Source organism: Sturnira hondurensis, unplaced genomic scaffold, assembly GCF_014824575.4.
Source record: "Sturnira hondurensis isolate 20B ecotype Veracruz unplaced genomic scaffold, ASM1482457v3 Scaffold0020184, whole genome shotgun sequence".
NCBI classification, from domain to species: domain Eukaryota; kingdom Metazoa; phylum Chordata; class Mammalia; order Chiroptera; family Phyllostomidae; genus Sturnira; species Sturnira hondurensis.
Window position 1 is genome coordinate 2,545,972 of NW_028092815.1, and position 19,159 is coordinate 2,565,130.

The 19,159-nt window shown below is 47.8% G+C and overlaps 1 protein-coding gene across 1 annotated transcript in view; it reads right to left on the minus strand.

The window, feature by feature from the left end:
• The window catches only part of SORL1 (sortilin related receptor 1), a 171,007-nt gene that overhangs the window by 15,090 nt on the left and 136,758 nt on the right, over positions 1-19,159 (minus strand). The window contains exons 32-41 of the mRNA XM_037029058.1: positions 18,009-18,158; positions 13,366-13,497; positions 12,390-12,516; positions 12,024-12,193; positions 10,192-10,304; positions 9,855-9,959; positions 8,957-9,029; positions 5,554-5,636; positions 4,303-4,399; positions 373-557 (exon numbers count right to left, since the gene is read on the minus strand). Of these exons, the coding sequence (XP_036884953.1) occupies positions 373-557; positions 4,303-4,399; positions 5,554-5,636; positions 8,957-9,029; positions 9,855-9,959; positions 10,192-10,304; positions 12,024-12,193; positions 12,390-12,516; positions 13,366-13,497; positions 18,009-18,158 (1,235 nt within the window). The remainder of the gene's footprint in view (positions 1-372; positions 558-4,302; positions 4,400-5,553; positions 5,637-8,956; positions 9,030-9,854; positions 9,960-10,191; positions 10,305-12,023; positions 12,194-12,389; positions 12,517-13,365; positions 13,498-18,008; positions 18,159-19,159) is intronic.

Here is a 19,159-nt window from a genome sequence, read left to right on the forward strand (position 1 = left end):
AGGCCACAGTAAAGGCTCAGGGCCCGAGTGGGCCTGAGCTCAGTCGGTCCAAGCTACCGTGGCAAGGAGTGGGACCTGCCAGAGGCCAGAGATGGGGTCCAAGAGCCAAGGGAGCCAGGGTGCATGCTGAAGGGCTCCACACATGGAAAGTGACAGTGGAAGCCAATGCCATGGTGGAGGGCCAAGTGAACAGCGGAGGAAGATGAGAACCCCCCACAGGCAGCTTCACTCGACCCCTCACCCTCTGGAGCCAAGAGGAACAGCTTTCAGCAAGGCTGAGGCCAAGGGGGCTGTGGTCCAAATCCACAGGTAGTTCGCTGCATTATGCCCTCCTCTGTGCAGGCACTTGGCGGGTTGTCCAGGCTGACTCACCACATTCCTGGGGCCGGTCCAGGTGCATTCCACTGCCGTCTGATTAATGGCCTTGGCTTTGAAGCTAGGAGCGGGTGGGCGGATGCCTTTGGTCGTAACATGCTCAAATGCCAAAGGACTATCCCCTAATTCCGTCTTGGCCCAGGCAGAAATCTCATAGGATGTTTGAGCTGTCAGATTGCCAACTGCAAACACAGAACAGAGGGTTTGTGTCCTGATACATGCACCCTTATTCTAGGTGTGATCTCTCAATTTAATGGAGCCCCACGTGTTGAAGGACTTTCACCATTTTACAGAATCACTCAGTTATTCACTAATGACTCCTACAGGTAACATAGCCTCCAACCTGGTTATCCCAGGAAATGAGAGAGGAATCAGACATTGGTGCAGCCAGGATGTCCGCACGGCGTTCGTCACAGTGGGAACCCCACGCTCCGACTGCTGGTGACAGGGCAGCAGCATACACCACCAACCTCATGCCTACCCCACGAACCGTTTCAGAACCAACAAAAGTTGTTTCCAAGAATAGTTAATGAGGTTTTAAAAATTCTCACAATTTCATGATAAGTAAAGAGGCAGGATATAAACCTACATATAGTATCACTCTCATTTCATAAAAAGGATACAGAAGACGAATGAAGAGAAAATTTTAGTTCAGAAAATATCTGAAATTTACAAGTGGTTATCACAGGAATTGAAATTATAGAAAATTTAAAATCTTTATTACACGTTTTTTTGTTTTCTAGATGTTCTGTAATAAACATGTATCCCCTTTCTAACAGGTGGGAATGCTATCATGAAGCAGATGTGCTGTGAACAAGAAAATCGAATAGGACGGCCTTCGGAGCCAGAACAACTTTGGGTTTAAGGTGTGACTCTACATTTCAGTTGTATCACCTTGATCAGAGTATTCAAACTTTCCTTTTTTTATGTATTTTATTGATTATGCTATGACAGTTGTGTCATTTTCCCCCCTTCACTTCCCTCCACCCTGCACACACACTCCCACTTACATTCCCCCTCTTTAACTCATGTCCATGGCTCATACATGTAAGTTCTCTGGCTTCTACATTTCCTACACTATTCTTACCCTCCCCCTGTCTATTTTCTACCTACCATCTATGCTACTTATTCTCTATACCTTTTCCCCCCGTCTCCTCCTCCCACTCCCCTGTTGATAACCCTCCATGTGATCTCCATTTCTATGGTTCTGTTCCTGTTCTAGTTGTTTGCTTAGTTTGTTTTTGTTTTAAGTGTGATTAATAACTGTGAGTGTGCTGTTTTTTTACTGTTCATATTTTTTACCTTCTTTTTCTTAGATAAATCCCTTTAACATTTCATACAATAAAGGCTTGGTGATGAACTCCTTTAACTTGACCTTATCTGAGAAGCACTTTATCTGCCCTTCCATTCTAAATTATAGTTTTGCTGGATAGACCAATCTTGGGTATAGGCCCTTCTCTGTCATGACGTGGAATACAGGCCTCTTCTTGCCTATAAGGTCTCTCTTGAGAAATCAGCTGACAGTCTGATGGGAACTCCTTTGAATGTAACTGCCTCCTTATCTCTTGCTGCTTTTAGGATTCTCTCCTTCATTTTCATCTTGGCTACTGTAATTATGATGTGCCTTGGTGTGTTCCTCCTTGGGTCCAACTTCTTTGGGACTTTCTGAGCTCCCTGGACTTCCTGGAAGTCTTTTTCCTTTGCCAGATTGGGGAAGTTCTCTTTATTATTTGTTCAAATAAGTTTTCCACTTGTTGCTCTCCCTCTTCTCCTTCTGGTATCCCTATACCTCGGATGTTGGGATGTTTAAAGATGTCCTGGAGGTTCCTAAGCCTCTCCTCATTTTTTCAAATTCTTTTCTGGTTGGATGTTTCTTTCTTCCTCTGGTCCACACCACTGATTTGAGTCGCAGTTTCCTTCCTGTCACTGTGGGTTCCCTGTACATTTTCTTTTATTTCACTTAGCATAGCCTTCATTTTTCCATCTAATTTGTGACGAAATTCAACCAATTCTGTAAGCATCTCAATTACCAGTGTTTTAAACTATGCATCTGATAGGTTAGCTATCTCTTCGTCCCTTAGTTGTATTTTTTCTGGAGCTTTGATCTGTTCTTTGGTTTGAGCCATTTTTTTCATCTTGATATGCCTGTTCTGTAGTGAGGAGTGGAGCCTACATGCTCACCCAAAAGAAGTAACCCACGTGGCTGCACTGTGATGCTATATGTGGGACAGGGGTTCAAGAGGGAACAATGGTGCTTGCTCTGCTCTCTGCCAGCTTTCAGTCACTTCTCCCACTTCCCACTAGCAAATTGGGTCCTTCTGGTGCTTATTCATGTGTGGGTGGGTTTGTGTACATTCTAGGAGCCTATGGGTCTCTCCAACAAACTTTCCTGTGAGGCTGGGAGTTTGTCCCAATACCTCCTCAACCCCCACAGGTGTTTTCAATCAGTGGTTTGAGGCTTTATTTCTCCTCGCTGGTGCCCTGGGTGGCGCAGACTGTCCGGCTCCCCAGTTGTTTCTCCCAGTTTATCTGCACGCAAATGTGGGACCACCTGCTCCACCAGCCACTGCCTTGCTGGGTCTGTCAGCTGCTGCTTTTCCAGGAGTCCTCTCTGCCCAGCCACCTGTCTCCACCTCTTCTTACGGGTCTGGATGAATGTTTCTTTTTTATCTCCTTGGCTGTTGAACTCCCTTACAGTTCGATTTTCTGTCAGTTCTGGTTGGTTTTTTCTTTTTAAATTGTTGTTGTCCTTCTTTTGGTTGTGCAAGGAGGCAGTGTGTCTACCTATGCCTCCATCTTGGCTGGAAGTCCTATTCACACTTTCTAAGTCCTTTTTTTTTGGTTTGTACAAGAAAAAGATAGCAATTTTTGAAGTTGGCTGTGGAGATTTCTTTAAAAAAGTTTATATGGAAGTGCCTGGCCTGATGCTGGCACACAGAGAGCCCCACATGGATTCCAGGCAATAGCTAAGCATTTCCTGTTGACCTTATTTCCACTGGTGTCACATGGGAGCAATGACATCACAGGCTCTAGAATTAGAAAGATGTGGGTTCAAATGCTCATCCTCCCTTCTTCTGAGGGATTATTCAATCATCTCTGAACCCCTTTTCTCACCTGTAAAACGAGCATATCCCACAGACTTATTACTGGGTTATGTGAAACAACACACTCTGAGAGCCCCAGTAAGTGCCAGCACACGGTAAGCACTCAGCGCTATTTTTATTCCTGAATGGCCTCCTTAGGCAGCCTTCATTTTCCACCAACAGGGAAAGATGATGACTGATATCCCATCAGCAATAAAACATGATTCAAAAGCACTGTGCAAACAGGCCAGAAGAGGAAAGGAAGACGCTGGCCTGTCGTTCTCCACCTTCGACACAGCCTTCACCACAGAAGTAAACACATTAAATTAAATCTGGAGTAAATGAAATCTTTCCTTGAACCATTTTCAGGTAGGAGAGTCTTAGAGGGTCCACAGCGTTCGCACACGCGGGAAGAGTTAGCTGCCCCCTTTGCTCAGCTTGTTGGATGGATGTTGGCTAAACCCCAATAACACGCCAGGCCCGTGCTCTTCCCATCAGCAAAGAAGGAGCTCACCACACCAGAGGAGAGACGGGCAACTAAACCCAGGGGGTCCTCCTTTTGGAGCTCAGAAACCATCTGCGTAGGGCCCATCCAGCTGCTTCCAGTTTCTTCCCCTTGAAGTCTCCAATCTCCACTAAGAACCAACGGTGGCTTAGGAACCCCCAGGAACCCCTCCCCTGGAGTCAGGGGTCATTCGCAGTATCCTCCCTCTGCCCCAAATGGTGGCCTGAGGAGCCCTCCACACATGCCCATGCACACACACATGCACACACACTTCCAGTGCCAAAAAGCACGGGCCAAGCCTGTTTTTTCCTGTCACACAGATGAGCTGCAAGGTGTTACCTTTGTGTGACAAGATGTTGCCTCGATAGTTCAAAGTTCTCTTCTCTTGTTTGTGGGTGTCAAATGCCCAGAAGAGGTTCACCACATAGCCATTCACCTGCCAGGAGCCAGAACACATGTCACACGCAGAGCAGTCACAGAGCACTGCAGACCTTGGGTCCCTGCTTCCTCGTTCCTCACAGTAGGCAGGTGGTTTCTTTTGATTCTTCCGCCTGCTCTGTTTGTGCCGGCACTGAATGTTTAGTGATATGCCACCTACTTCTAAAAGCAAATGTGATTCCATTTATGATATAAGACACACATTCAGTGTAACAAGAAATTAATATAGAATAAAAGGATGAGAACCAGTTAATAAAGGCAGAAAGAGGAACAACTGAAAAAATAACCAGGTGACGGTCATTAAGGATAAACCTCTGCTCGGGTGGTCTTTGCCGTTGAGGCTGAGAGGTCAGCTTGGAGGGGTTTGGGTTGGGCCTTATGATCTAACAGGAGCAAGTGCATCCACCATCAGGGAAGACTGCCGTTTCCCAGTCCTGAGCTCCTGGAAGGGTTTAATCTCAAGATCTTTAAATATGGGACCACACATAAAAGGGTTTCAAGACCAAATACCAGCTAGACATGGTCCACATAAGGCCAGTAATTGCATCATCTTTCTCTGAAGCCAGAGGCATGACATCCAAGGGTAGTTCAGTAAATGGCACAAGGACTCTGGGGCTGTTTGTCCCACCCAAACATCACAGACAGGGAAGGCTGTGAGGGGACCTGGACAAGAAAGGACACCTTGGAAGGTAGTGTCAGCCTGAGAAACCACGAAGCACAGGTAACCATGCCACAGCTGCTGGCTCTGCAGAGGGGCTGGACAGAGGGGGTGGTGATGATGGAAGAGAAAGACAACAGGTAGGCCTAAGTGGCCACGTTTCCGAGCGTCTGACTCTTACACTGCAGCAGCCTCTGCATTAGCACTTAGTACCAGGAAATCCAATAAAGCTGAAAATCACAGGGCACAGGTACTCTGTTCACACCACCTCCTGATTTGCACTCTAGCTGTGAACCATTTAATTATGTGATTAAAAAAGGAAGGCACCAGGTGAAGGCAGAATAAGTGCATGTGAAAACTGAAGTTGCTCTCGGTGGGGAGGGCCCGGCCTCGCCCTGGTGTTGCAGCTTCCCTGGCACTCTCTGGACTCTGCTGCGTAAGTTCCCACAGAGAGCAAGACCCCGCCCAATGGCCATTTGAAATTTCAACGCTACCTTGATGTCCGTCTCCATGGTCAGGGTGAAGCTCAGAGAGGTGTCACCACAGCCATCAATGTGAAGGTCTGGTGGTGGGATCACTGGAAACGAAAAGCATTTCAGTGAGTGAAGCCATATGCTGAGAGGGTGGGAGGCGAGGGTCCCTGGCACTCAAGCTCCAGAGACAGAGAGCTCCTTGTGTAAGGAAGGCAGGGTGTTTCTCTGGCTGCTGTCACTCGTCTATGTCCTTCGCCAGTGCGTTCCGGAAGCTGTGAGTGGGCCTAGTCACCAGGTGAACACACAGCTGTCCTGGCAGGTAGGTTGGGCTGTGATGTTCCACCACTTACGGCTCCAAAACAACCCTGTTTCCACCCAGGCCAGAGAGTGGGGTGAGCACTGTTTTTACTGGCAGGAACAGAGACCCAGGGCCCTTGAGTCCTCTGGGAAGGACCACAGCAGGATGCACAGCACGTCACCAATGTGAAGGTGCACATGGCAAATGGGGACAGCACAGTCTCCCGCGTCTGACACACCTGAGTTCACATTCCTGTTTGGACATGAACTGGGTACCTGGGGCAAGTACGTATCCTCATTGATCCTGAAGATGCAGTCTATACTCTAGAGAGCTGGGAAAATTCACTAAAATGATGCATGTGAAGTGTCTAGCACTCAACTAATACTCCCTCATTGATCCTGAAGATGCCGTCTATACTCTAGAGAGCTGGGAAAATTCACTAAAATGATGCATGTGAAGTGTCTAGCACTCAACTAATACTCCCTTTCTCTCTCTTCCCAGTTAAGTGCCCCCTGTGAAAGCCACCAGCAACCGGAGAGAGGGCAAGGGGAAGAAGGGGAACAGAGGGAAGAGCCAGCTCTCAGCCCACGTGACCAGGATCCTGCTGGCCCTGGTGAAGGTCTGCCCTCTGAGGCCTGCACAGCGCTGCTGTACAAAATCAAAACAGGCTCAATGGGATAAATATTCTCAAGAGATGATGTTCAAATGATCACGTGTATATTAGACTCTCAGCACATAAGCCTCTTGTACAAGCAAGGCGAGAGAGTCTCAAAGGAGTGGATAAGATTTGGTGGCAAACAGATACGTCAAAATCTGGAGGAGTTTCTTTAGATAATCAACCATGTAACAAATACTGGGCTTGAGGAAAACACCGTAACCAGAGGAAAACACTGTAACCAGAGGAAAAAAGGACATTAGGCATTTCAGGCAGCCAACTCGGAGCAACACAGCACAGGTGCTGCTCCTGAGCTGACACAAGTTATAACCACATGTCTAGGGACAGGTCAGGGTCCCCTCTGAACACATTTTCTCAGCTACAGACTAAGATTACAAGTACCTGTGGCATTGATACAAACTGAGAGGTCAATTCACGTAAAATAACAAACATGGTGCTTACTCCACAAAAAGTGCTGGGGACCTGACCGGTGTAGCTCAGTGGGTTGAGCGTCACCCTGCAAAGCAAAAGGCCACTGTTTTGATCCCTGGTCAGGGCACATGCCAGGGTTGTGGGTTTGGTCCCCTGTTGGGGCACATTTGAGAGGCAACCGACTGATGTTTCTCTCACCTATCAATATTTCTCTCCCTCTCTTTCTCTTTCCTTTCCCCTCTCTCTCTAAAAATAAGTAAGTAGAATCTTAAAAAAAGAAAGTGCTAGGTAACCAGTGGCTTTTCTCATTGCCGTTATTAATCCACTGCACTCACTAATTAATATGGTGCTTCTGGTTGATGCCACTATTTGCCTCCATCTTCTTGACATTATTAGGATATGAGGTCATGGACATCATTCTTTTCAACTTAGCATGCAGCTGCCTCCTGCATAGACTCTAACCAAATGCGCACCAGGAGCTAAGATTCATCAAAATCATGTAACAGAATTTTAAGAGAAGCAACTACCCACTGAGATGGTGAAAGGCAGGTTATGCCTAGAAAGTTCAAGGACCATGTTTTTTGTTGACCTTCTGAAGTCCCTTCTTTCCAGAATGTAGAGTCAGTATATATATATTTTGACCCTGATTTTATAGAAGGCAGTGACACCACAGTAAGAATTCTAGGGTGGTATGAGGTCAGCACCCCCTTCCTAATCCCCACAAAGACCAGATGACTTCACTGAATGCAGCTGCCTGCTGCCCTGACCTCAACACCCTCCAAATTCCACAGGCTGCCAGTGATTCTTTAAGACCCAGAGCCTGTTTTTCACTGATCCAGGTTAAAGTAAAATACCCAACCACATTCTGTGCCACACTTTTGGCTCTGATACCCAAAAGTCCATAAATAAAAGCACCAGCGCCAAGGCTAAGATGAAGAAAACCATTCAAGAAGGTGGGATGTAGTCTGTCTCCCAAAGTGTGCCAGAACCTTCATTTAATTACTTCAATTCACTCATTCACCAACTATTCCATTGGTTCATATTTGGTGCCAGTGCCAGAGCAGAGGAAACCAGACCAGGTCTCTGCCCTCCTGAGGCACACATGCCAGTCGTGCCAGGTAACAAGCCAGTTGCCCAGCAAGCCGGGCCACACTGCGGTCACACACACACATCCAGCCAGGCAGCCAGGCTCATGGTGGTCAAGGGCACAAGCCTCGGGGTCAGGAGGATCAGGTTCTCATCAGGCTCTGTTACTTACTGATTTTGTGATAATTGATGTAACCTCTTTCCAGTTCCTTATCTGCTCTTAGAGTTGTCCTCAGGGTCCAATCAGATGAGCTGATGCACACCAAGCGAAAGGCCCTCCAGACTACCTGGTCTTTGGCAGCAAGCAGCCACCGGGCTACCAGCCCCAGTGCTGGAAACTACCCTGCATACCTCACGCTGCTGCCACTGGGAGCTGCAGCGTGTGTCTGCACAGCACTCTACTGAAAACACCATAAAGGAACGTGTGCCTTTAGTGGGAGGAAAGGACACCCTGGACACTGTGCACTTTGGATACTGTGAACTAACACAAAGGGCCAGGGCTGACAGCCCTTGAAATCCCTTTGTATGTTTGCACAGTAGAAACTGCTCAGTCCTGCCCTGACCAGTGTGGCTGCGTGGGTTGGACATCGTCCCACAGAGCTAAAGGTTTGATCCTGATCAGGGCAGGTGCCTGGGTTGTAGGTCCCGTCCCCAGTGGGGGCACCTGGGAGAGGCAACCGGTCGACATTTCTCTCCTTCTCTTTCTCTCTCCCTTCCCCTTGCTCTAAAAATAAATAAATTTTAAAAATCTTTTTAAAAAAGGAAAGTAAATGCTCAGTTCTAGGAGGAGGAACAATTCAAGGGTCACCCAGAAAGGCTGCAACCATCACATGTGTTGGGGAAAGAGGCCATGTGCAATTTCTAATCCACGCGTCAGCATCTTCCAGGCACACTGGAAGTTACTTCTGCAGGGCTGCTCTGCTCTCTGAGGCTGCAAACACGGGATCATTTACCTTTTCCTTTTGTGGTGGTAATGGACTTGGCATCACTCCAGTTTCCGATTCCACGACTGGTCACCGCAGCCACCTTTTCAAATCAGAGTATGAGTTAGGATGGAATAAAGGCACACGCCAATAGCAAGCACTGCAAGGGAGCTGAAGGAGTGAGACTTTGGAGATGGGACATAAAAACCCATACGCAGAGGGATGCAGAACATTCATAGGCCCCAGCAACTGAAGCGAGAGGGGAAAGAGGCAATGGGAAGGAGCCTGGGTACAGGGAACAGGACTGGTGCTGGGATTCTGAAAGGTCAAAGTTTTTCTGAAGAGCAGGGGTGAGTGTGTGTGTGTCCATATGCTCACTCCCAACTGCACACACATGTGGAAAAGGGCATCGAAGGACTCATCAGTATAAGGCAGCCCACGCACACACTTAAGGCTCTCAACAAACACATTTGCACTAAATCTACCTCTTTTATACTCAGGGGAGGGATAATATATTTTTGTAAGAACCTCACAATATCAGTTTATAAATGCCACTTAGAACGCAGCAGCACCCTGCAGCCACAGACAAGGAGGAAAGAGGCCAGTGCGGAAGCACAGTAGCTGGGAAGGTTGCACAGTAGCTGGGAAGGTTGCACAGTAGCTGGGAAGGTTGCAGAGCACCTGGGCAGAAGGCCGAGAAGCAGCAGTGCCAACACTGCTTTTGGTTATCTGAGGAGAGTCTGATTGCAAGCTCTCCGAGACAGTGGTTTAAGAGACCAATAAAGGATCACCCACCCCAGGGCAAGGGGCTGGGTACTATGCACATTGCTAAGCATTACACAAAGGTATGCAGGGAGCTCTCAGGAAACAGGAGTCACCTCCCCACATTCTGCGACTGAGCCAGGGGCCAAGACGGTGGAAGACTCACCCGGACAGTGTACTGAGCATTGACCAGCAAGTTCTCTATTTCTGTGAAGTTGCTGGTGGCCCTCTGCGAGGCCCACATCCTGGAGCCGCTCCTGCTGTATTCTACCTGGAGGGAGACACAAACATGTGTTTTGGGGCAGAACCAAAGGTCTGGGGCCTCCTAACACCTTACAGGGAGACCAGAGGAGAGTGGGAGAGGGGATACAAAATGTTCTAAGACATGAAACATTATTTACAAATCAAATCCTAGTCACCCAGAACACACCTCTGCTCCAGCAAAGACCCAGAAATCTGCTCTGCACCCCGACCCACATGGTCCATGCCTGGAAGACACTCACGATGTATTCTCGAATGAAGCCGTGGGTGTGGCTGGGAGGAGTCCAGTGGCCCACAATGACACCTTCTGCTTCCCTGGGGAGTGACAGCTGGAGATTTTGAGGGGCGTCTGGCACTAGAAGAGAATCAAATGGGAAAACCCATCTGCATACTGGTCAACTGGAGGAATTTCCCCGAGCTTAAAACAAGGACAAGAAAGACTCAGGGGCTGGTTTTGTGACCTTTCTCCAAGAAAGGGCTGCTGGTGGTGTTTGCATGGACAAGACACCTTTCTCCTCTCTGACAATGCAGATAACACATCAGACTGCAGTGTAGCCAAGTCTTAGAGACGTTTGTGCCCACCAGGGCTACAGGCTTGAGTCAATGGGGTACACTACGTCTCCATGGACCCTGGCCCCCCAACAGCCACAGTGACAAACAGCCTTCCCTTCCATACAGGTAGCTTTGACCAGACCCAACATTGGAGGGGGACAGGGGCCACAGGATAAAGCTGCCTGAGGCAGTGAGCCAGCTTCCTCCCAAGCCCCACCCTGTAACCAAACTAGGGCAGTGCACAGGGACAGATTCCCTGCCTCTGGGCGGAGCCAGGGCAGGAGAAAGTCACAATGCAGCGTTTGTGTGAGGCTAGACAGTGATGGGCAATGGGAAAAGCACTCCTGTCCCCTCCTGATTCCTGGTTGAAGGGGAAACCATGGGACACAGTGGCAAGTGTGCCTTAAAGGTCAACCTGGCAGCAGGGGGAGGTGAACCCGTCCAGAGTGCAGGGACGTTTGGACTGAGAGATTTAAACAGAGGGCAGGTGGACACTCGCTGCTTCCTCTGGGATCCACAGCACAAACAAGCAGGCCAAAGTGCTGTGGGACCCGGTGGCCATGGAAGCTGTGTGGCTGGGCGCTGGCAGACAGAGTCCCCACATGGCTGGCTGCAGCAGTTGGCCGTGGCCCCAGTCTCCCAGCGTGGGAAGTGGCGGCAGTGGTGCCAGCCAAGTGGGCAGACTCAGGAAGGAGCCTGACGTCTGACAGGGCAGGGAGAGAAGCTGAGCCACATGAGTGGCTGTGCTGCAGCCACCTGTGGTCCCCACAGTGCGGCATTTTTCAGTGAGAGGAGGGCGCTGGGTGCAGCCTGGGCCTGGTCTGGCAGAGCACGGCCACGTTTCCTCTAAGTGCCCTGGTTCTGAGGCAGGTACTGGCCGACCTCCCAGACTGTGCAGCCTGTAAACAGAAGTTCTCTTTTCTCATCAAACTCTGCCTCTGGAATTTGCCTAATGGGTGGTGGTGAGCAGCTGGATCCCACCTCCTGTTTGGTAGCACCCTGCCTCCCAGGGCCTTCCCGCTATAAGCCCCTCTGATAAAACCCCAGAAAAGCTTGCCAAAACCCCCTTTTGGGTTTAGACTGAACCAATCCAGCCTTAGTCTGGGAACCTCCATCCAAGAACCCTGACAAAGGTCTGCTCCTCTCTCTGCCGGCTCCCTGCCTCAACTGCCAGCATGACCCTTGCAGCACACGTGGGCCTCTCCCAGGGTCTAGGAGTGAGGTGCTTCTCCACTTCAACTCCCCGTGTGGTCTTCTGCAGACTATACAACACCCCGGGCTCTCCTTAACATGTGTGAACTTCATAACGTCATAGCACGTAGGTCTCATGGCAGTGGCACATGAAGAGCTCACCCAGCTGTGGTAATGGGGGACTCCCTTGCACAGGTAAGTTTTGGTAAATATTTTTAAAACTTTAGAGGCACATTGATTATGCTCCCACACTCCTAAGCGTTCTTGGGAAACTCTCTGAAAATCTCACATGAGGTCTTTCTGTACCATAAAAATAACCTGTAGCACTTACATCCCTCTGGGGTCCTCAGAGTCACGAACTCGTTGGTATTGTGTACCTTGCTCAGACACTGCACCTGGACTTTCACCTGATAGGTGGTGTCTGGCTTCAAGACTTTCAGTACCGTGTTTGTCTTACTGCTGTGGGTCTCCAGAGTCTTCCACACGCTCTCTCCGACCACCCTGGCCAAGAAAAAGAAGACACGGTCACATGAGCACGGGGTGGCAGATGCTGACTCCACTGGTAAGAGTCGCTCCGCACACATCATGGGGTTCACTGACCATTCCATGGCCAAAGGACGTCGCTTTCCCTCAGCAGCAACTGGCCCCACCTGTAGTTCATGTTATGGACACAAGAGGCAGCGGTGGCCAGACCCACCTGTAGTACACGTTATAGACACAAGAGACAGCAGGCATCTTCTTGGGCCGCATCCAGGTCAGAGTTACATCCCCAGAGAAGTCAGCTGTCCACTGAAGATTCTGGACTTTGTACACAGTTAATTCATCTAGAGATTAAGGGAAAACCAGGAGAGATATGTTACAAATTCCTGGCAGAGACCCACCCTGACCCAGACTGTCAGGCCCCGTCGTCATCTCAGCACCCAAGAAAACAGAGTTGAAACCCTCCTGTACAACCTTTCCCAGAGTCTCCTGAATTCCCAGTAGTAATTTTTTCCTTGCATTCTGCTTCCTTGTCTGTACTCATTTAATGCAGCTGCTCAGTAGAGGATGATCTAAATATACAGCCAACGTCACAGCAGGATCTATTACTGCTAAAGACTAAACATTTGCATCCCTCAAAATGCACATCCTGAAACCTAGCCCCCATATGATGGTATTCAGAGATGTGTCTCTGGGAAGATACTGGATCATGAAGTCAGAGCCCCTGAATGAGATTAGTATCTTCACAAGGGACCCCAGAGAGCTCCCTCGTCCTGTTTGCCATGCCACGGCTTAGTGAAAGCCAGTACATAGGACCACACCAGACACTGAGTCTGCTGGGGCTTTGACCTCAGCTGGCCCAGCCTCCAAACTGTAAAAAATAAATGTTTATTGTTTGTGAGCCACCCCATCTGCAGTACTCTGCTGCAGCACCCTGAGGGACTAGACAGTCACTGAATCTACTCCAGAGAGGAGGACTGTGTGGGCACTGAGAGCACAAGGGCACGTCAACACGACGCAGGAAATCCCTAGAAAACAAACCTCAGACTGGCACTTTCCTCACAGGAAACAGCTGCACCACAGGCAGGACCAGCCTCACCTCACTTGGTACTCCGAAATGGGGGAGAAACCTGTTTCCATTTCAGACTGAGGCAAAGCTCAGAAGGGCTCTCTCCAGGGGATATGGCGCTCACCACTGCAGGCCCGCTCGTCACTCTCATCGGAGCAGTCCAGGAAGCCGTCGCAGCGCTCTGAGAGCAGGGTGCAGGCCTCACCATCCTCACACCTGAACTCTCCGCTCAGACAGGTCAAGGAGCCGCGTGTAGCTGAAACACAGGGAAGGGCCATGTTGTGCACAACACTCCCCACATTTGGGAAAAGCGGATTGCACTCTATGAACTAATCAGCTTGTGTGTCAAAACATGCATTTGGAATGATGAGAGGCAACTCCAGCAGGCATTGTGAGGCCTCCTCCCTTGATGTGAACGCCTGGGATCTGCCTCTGTGACAAGCGAAAGATTTGGAGTCGAAGCAGGCTCTAAATCCTGGCTCTGTGTGACATGGAGCGAACTACTGAATAGCACCCAAGTTCAGCTCTCCTCTAGAAACTGGGCTGACAACTCCACCACTATTGTGTCTACAGAGGGCCGATGAAATCGAGCACCTGGTACAGTGCCTGGCTGACAACAGGCATCAACAAGTTGTAACTCGAAGTCTGCATAGCTATTGATTATTCTGTTATTATATTAGCTTCTAGTACAGCACGATGCTCTGATTTCTGGTTTGAATAATACTAGTAACAATGAGATGCATCACAATATTGAGGGGTATGCCCACATTATGCAGTATTTTAAATGTATAGGTTTCAAAATATTTTACCAAAAAAGGAAATACTGCAAAAAAGAGCAATGGTAAATTAAAAGTTATGCAACTCTATAACCATAAACAATAATGAGACTGCATAAGGCTCTAAAAACTAAGCAATGACCATACTACTGCAGACAATTATGAAAAGAGAAAAGAAGAGAAAGGCTCCAAAAAAGATACAAATCTACTACCCCCCACAAGTATAGACCGGGCCCAGGCACAGGAGTTCACACTTCCTTTAGACAGACTCACACAGCCCGCCCAGCTCTAGACAGCAGGGGCCATGTCAGAACCCAACCTCCGGGGAGGAGGGTCTTAAATCATTCTTGCTCCTGCAGGGCAAAGATACCCATGTTTTAACCTTGGACACAAGTTAAATATCACCTTACATGGCAAAAGGGACTTTGCAGGTGTGATTAAGTTACTGGCCTAGACATAGGAAGCTTATCCTGGATGACCCAGGTAGGCCCCTTCCGATCACACAGGTTCTTTCCTGAGTGCAGTCAGAGAGGAAGGTGTGAGCACAGAGGAGGCTGCTGGCTCGGGAAGCTGGGGAAGGTGAAGGCACCTCTCCAAGCTGAGTGAGCAAGGATACAACCTGCCCACAGCTGGGTTATAGTTGGTAAAACCCATGTCTAATTTCTGACCTACAAAACTGTGAGGAGATAAATGTGCATTGTTTTAAGACATTAGCTATGAGAAAGACAAATACTGTGTGGCCTCACCATATGTGGAATTGAATAAACAAAACAAACTGACGGAGGAACAAAGTAGAAACAGAGGCAGGGACACATGGAGCAGACTGACAGCTGTCAGAGGGGTGGGGGGAGGGCTGGATGAAAGAAGGTGAAGGAATTAGTCAAAGAACAGATGTGTACGACCCACAGACACAGACCACAGTGTGGTGATGTCCAGAGAGAAGGGGTGGGGGGGGCGGGCACTGGGTGAAGGAGGGCAAGCGGGCTAGGGAATAGGGACATCTGTAATAGTGTCAATAATAAAAAATGGTTTTAGAAAACCTTGAGGTTTGTGGTGATTGTTACAGTGGCCAAAGAAAACATATACACACTTGCTCCTCCATGTTTGCACAGACCTCACACTGGGGCCTCTACCTTGGCTTTCTGAGTTCAAACTATCATTTCTGTTGGGACTCAAGACCAACCCGACCCGCAGCTCCTTCCTCCCACCCTATGCAAATATACACACAATGTTCTATACAATGACTAAGCCAGTATTAAAGAAATTACCAAAGAGCCCTGGCTGATGTGGCTCAGTGGACTGAGCACGGGCCTGCAAACCAAAGGATCGCAGTTCGATTCCCAGTCAGGGCACATGCCTGGGTTGCAGGCCAGTTCCCAGCAGGGGACACACGAGAGGCAACTATACATTGTTATTTCTCTCCCTCTCTCCTTCCCTTCCCCTCTAAAGATAAATTTTTAAAAATCTAAAAATAAAAAATAAAGAAAGAGACCACTAAACCATTGTAGTTATCTCAGAATACAGAATCTACAAAACTGATTCTTAAAAGATTTTCCTGGGGAACTTATAAAAAAACACAAATTCCTAGGAGCTGCCCTAAAACTACTGAAGCAGAAACATGAAGCTGAGTGTGTGTAGTATTTACAAGCCCCAGAGCAAGTCATCAGGATTCGCCAGGTTGAGGAACTCCTGTTCTAAAACAAAGACAGGAAATCCTGTTTTCCATCTGAAGCATCTGCTTCTGGAAAGCACACCTGGAGAAGTGGGCAGAAGAACTGGACAATGTCCCCATGAGAGCAACCAGAAAGGCCAAGAGGAGTGAACCAAAAATCAGGGTTTTCTTCCTAGTGATGAAGAGACATGGGAGTCGGGGGTGAAGATGAGATGCCAGAGCAACTGTCCTCAACTGACCAGTTTTCATGTGAAAAAAAGAATCGAGACTTCTCTGCACGTCTCTGGGAGGGAGGTACAGACCTCAGTTAAACATGTTTTTAGAAGAGCTCTCTAATACAGTAATTCTCAATGGAAGAAAAACAATGTCAAAACTGCTTGTGATGCTTTTGATGAGCTATAATCCCCCATCTCCTGGAAAATTGCTGTGTGATAGGGGTATTATGTGCTGTACTGAAATTGGTTTTCCTTAGAAAAGTGGGAAGGACTCAATCACAGATAAAACTGCATTACAGTATTTAGAAAAGGTCTGAGAACCACTGGTGTTAACAGTCTCAGCAGCCCAAGGTGGAATTCATCCATCTTTCTATCCACCCATCCACCCACCCACCCAGCCAGCTAGCCAGCCACACATTATCCATCCACCCACTCATGCATTCATCCACCCATCCAACCATTTACCCATCTGACCATCTGTCATCCATCCATCCACCTATCCGTCTGCTCACGCATTTATCCATATACTCATCCATTCATTCACCCATCCTGCCATCCATTCATTCACCCATCCTGCCATCCATCCATCCTGCCATTTATCCATCCATCCATCCATCCATCCATCCATCCTATCAATCCATTCATCCATGTACTCCTACACCCATTCACCCATCCCGCCATTTACCCATCTACCCATCTATCCATCAACCAATGAACATTCATGGGAGTCTCCCCATGAATCAGGTACTGTAAGATGCTAAGAAAATGGTGATGTGTAAAACAAAGACATACCCTAATGGAGCTTACCTTCTACTGAGAGAGACACACCAAACAAGTAAACAGATGTGTTATTTAGATAGAGATAAGAACCACAAAGAAATATAAAAAAACAGTAAGAGTGTGAGGGGGTGGTATCATTTTTATAGGAGAGTCAGGGGGAACTCTCTGCTCAGAAGCAGACTGCTTTGGAAAATTCCAACATCTCCATCACAGAATTATTCCATATGCTAACATGGAATGTCATAAAATATGTCAATATAATCAAACTGAGTATTAAAGCTCCAAGACTTCTGAGGTTCATGAAACAGGCCCCAATATTTTAGAAATGGGAAAACATGGGTTTTAGAAATTGGAAATAAAGTTGTCATTATTTTCTGACAATTCTTAAACCAGTTATTAAATACATAGTTAGTAGACACTTAGAGCAGAATGTAGTGGTTTTCAGGACCTAGCTTCTCTAAGAAGAATCATGCCACACTACTCTCATTTCCATTTTTGATGAGGTTATCAGATTAATGAATTAAAGAAAACTGTTAATAGAACACATCTTGATTTTAAGACTAAGCAACATCCTTAAGAATAAGGCAGATTTGAGACAGGCCACCAAAGAAACTCGTGTAAAGAATAACAATTAATGACTTAGTCTCACTCAGGAGGAAGGTCCTATTCTAGTTCCTTTTTGTTAACTGTTTCTACATTTCATCTTTCTGTGTGATCACCTCCCCAGCTCAGGTGTTCCTACTGTTATTTTGGTAAATGTGGAGTCTATCTAAGCTGCTGTTCTTTTAAAAGATTTTATTTGTTTATTTTTAGAGAGGAGAAGAGAGGGAGAGATACATCACTGTGCGGTTGCCTCTCACACGCCCCCTACTGGGGACCTGGTCTACAACCCAGGTATGTGCCCTGACTGGGAATCTAATCCGTGAGCCTTTGGTTTGCAGGCCGGCACTCAATCTACTGAGCTACACCAGCCAGGGCTGACCTGCTATTTTAATGTTCCAATGGTACACTTTACTCATTTTTTTCATGTAAGTGTAGAATTTTACACTAATCCTTATTTGATTTCTATGTATTACTTTGGAGTATTCCATCCTGTAAGAACTTGCAATATAGCATGATGAAAAGATAACAACTTTGTACCAAAAAAACCCTAAATAAATATACCAGTCTGTTACTGATGACATAATCTTCCTCGAAGCTTAATATTCCTATCTCCAAGATGGAGATAATACCGAAATTATGAAATTACTCAGACCAGAGAAGCACAGGGAACAGGAGGCTGTGCTCTCAGAGGTCTTCCTGGGTGTCACCCTCCAGCACTCACGGCAGCTGGCCTCGTCCTGGCCGTCCCCGCAGTCCCAGTGGCCGTCACAGCGCTTCCAGCTGGGGATACACTTCTTTGGCCGGTGGCACTCGAACTCCAATCGGTCACATCGGCCAAGCAGGGTGGGTGTAGAGGCAGCAGTAACATTTGCTAGAAAGAGAGATTTCTTAAATTCACTTTTCAGTACTGAAGGGACTGGCTGGCCACAGCAACCAACTTGGCGCACACAGAGATGACAGTGTCAGAGGGGTCATGAGAGCTCTGGGTAGAGACACTGACTGGACAGTGGCCTCCGATCTTGCTCTCTCCTAGGATTCTAAGAAAGACAAGAACCATGAAAGTTTGGAAGCTGGAAAACACACACAGTGATAGGTGGATGAAGAGGCCACAGAAGGCTGTATTCTATCTGTATTCTATCTTGCTTCCAGCTGTCAGGGGAGTAAGCTAAGAACTAGCAAGATCAACATCACCAAATCCTCAAAAAGCTTGAAAGTGGCAATTCAACATGGTAGAAGAGGGAAAAGGGAAGACGTATAACAAGCAGTGGGTGCCCTGCACTCCCTCTAGCCCCAGGACCACTGCCCTGTGTTTGGCCCCATAAAAGGGTAGAGGATTATTACTGGGAGAGGGTTATTTAGACAAACAGCTGGAAGCAAGAATGTGGTACTGACAAGGGGATTAAACCGACAGACTGTGGAAGGCAGGAACACCCTACTCCTTCTGCTCAAGGACCCAGCAGCAAGACTGTAATTCTCCAGGCAGGAGACTGTACAAATCTGCTTTTTGAGAGAAAGGGACCAGTCTCAGAGACAAACCCGAAGATGACCGGAACAGGAGTTTCTCAAACAGCCCAACCATAAAACTCAGGGCTGACCAGCTGCCCTCCCCGCAATCCCACCTGAGCAGAGTCTCTTAGCAGTGCCTTGGTCCCCAGCATTAAACACGAGCAGCCACCAAGCAGCCACCAAGGAGTATGGGAAGAAAAGTTGTGGCATGAAAAACAGACACCAATGTAGACCGCCTCCACCCAGGAAAGGAAAGTTGGAGGAGGAAATAGAGACTTTGTAAAAAGAAAAATTCAAAAAATATATCCTCGCCCTGGCTGGTGTGGCTCAGTGGATTGAGCACTGGATGGTGACCCAAGAGGTTGC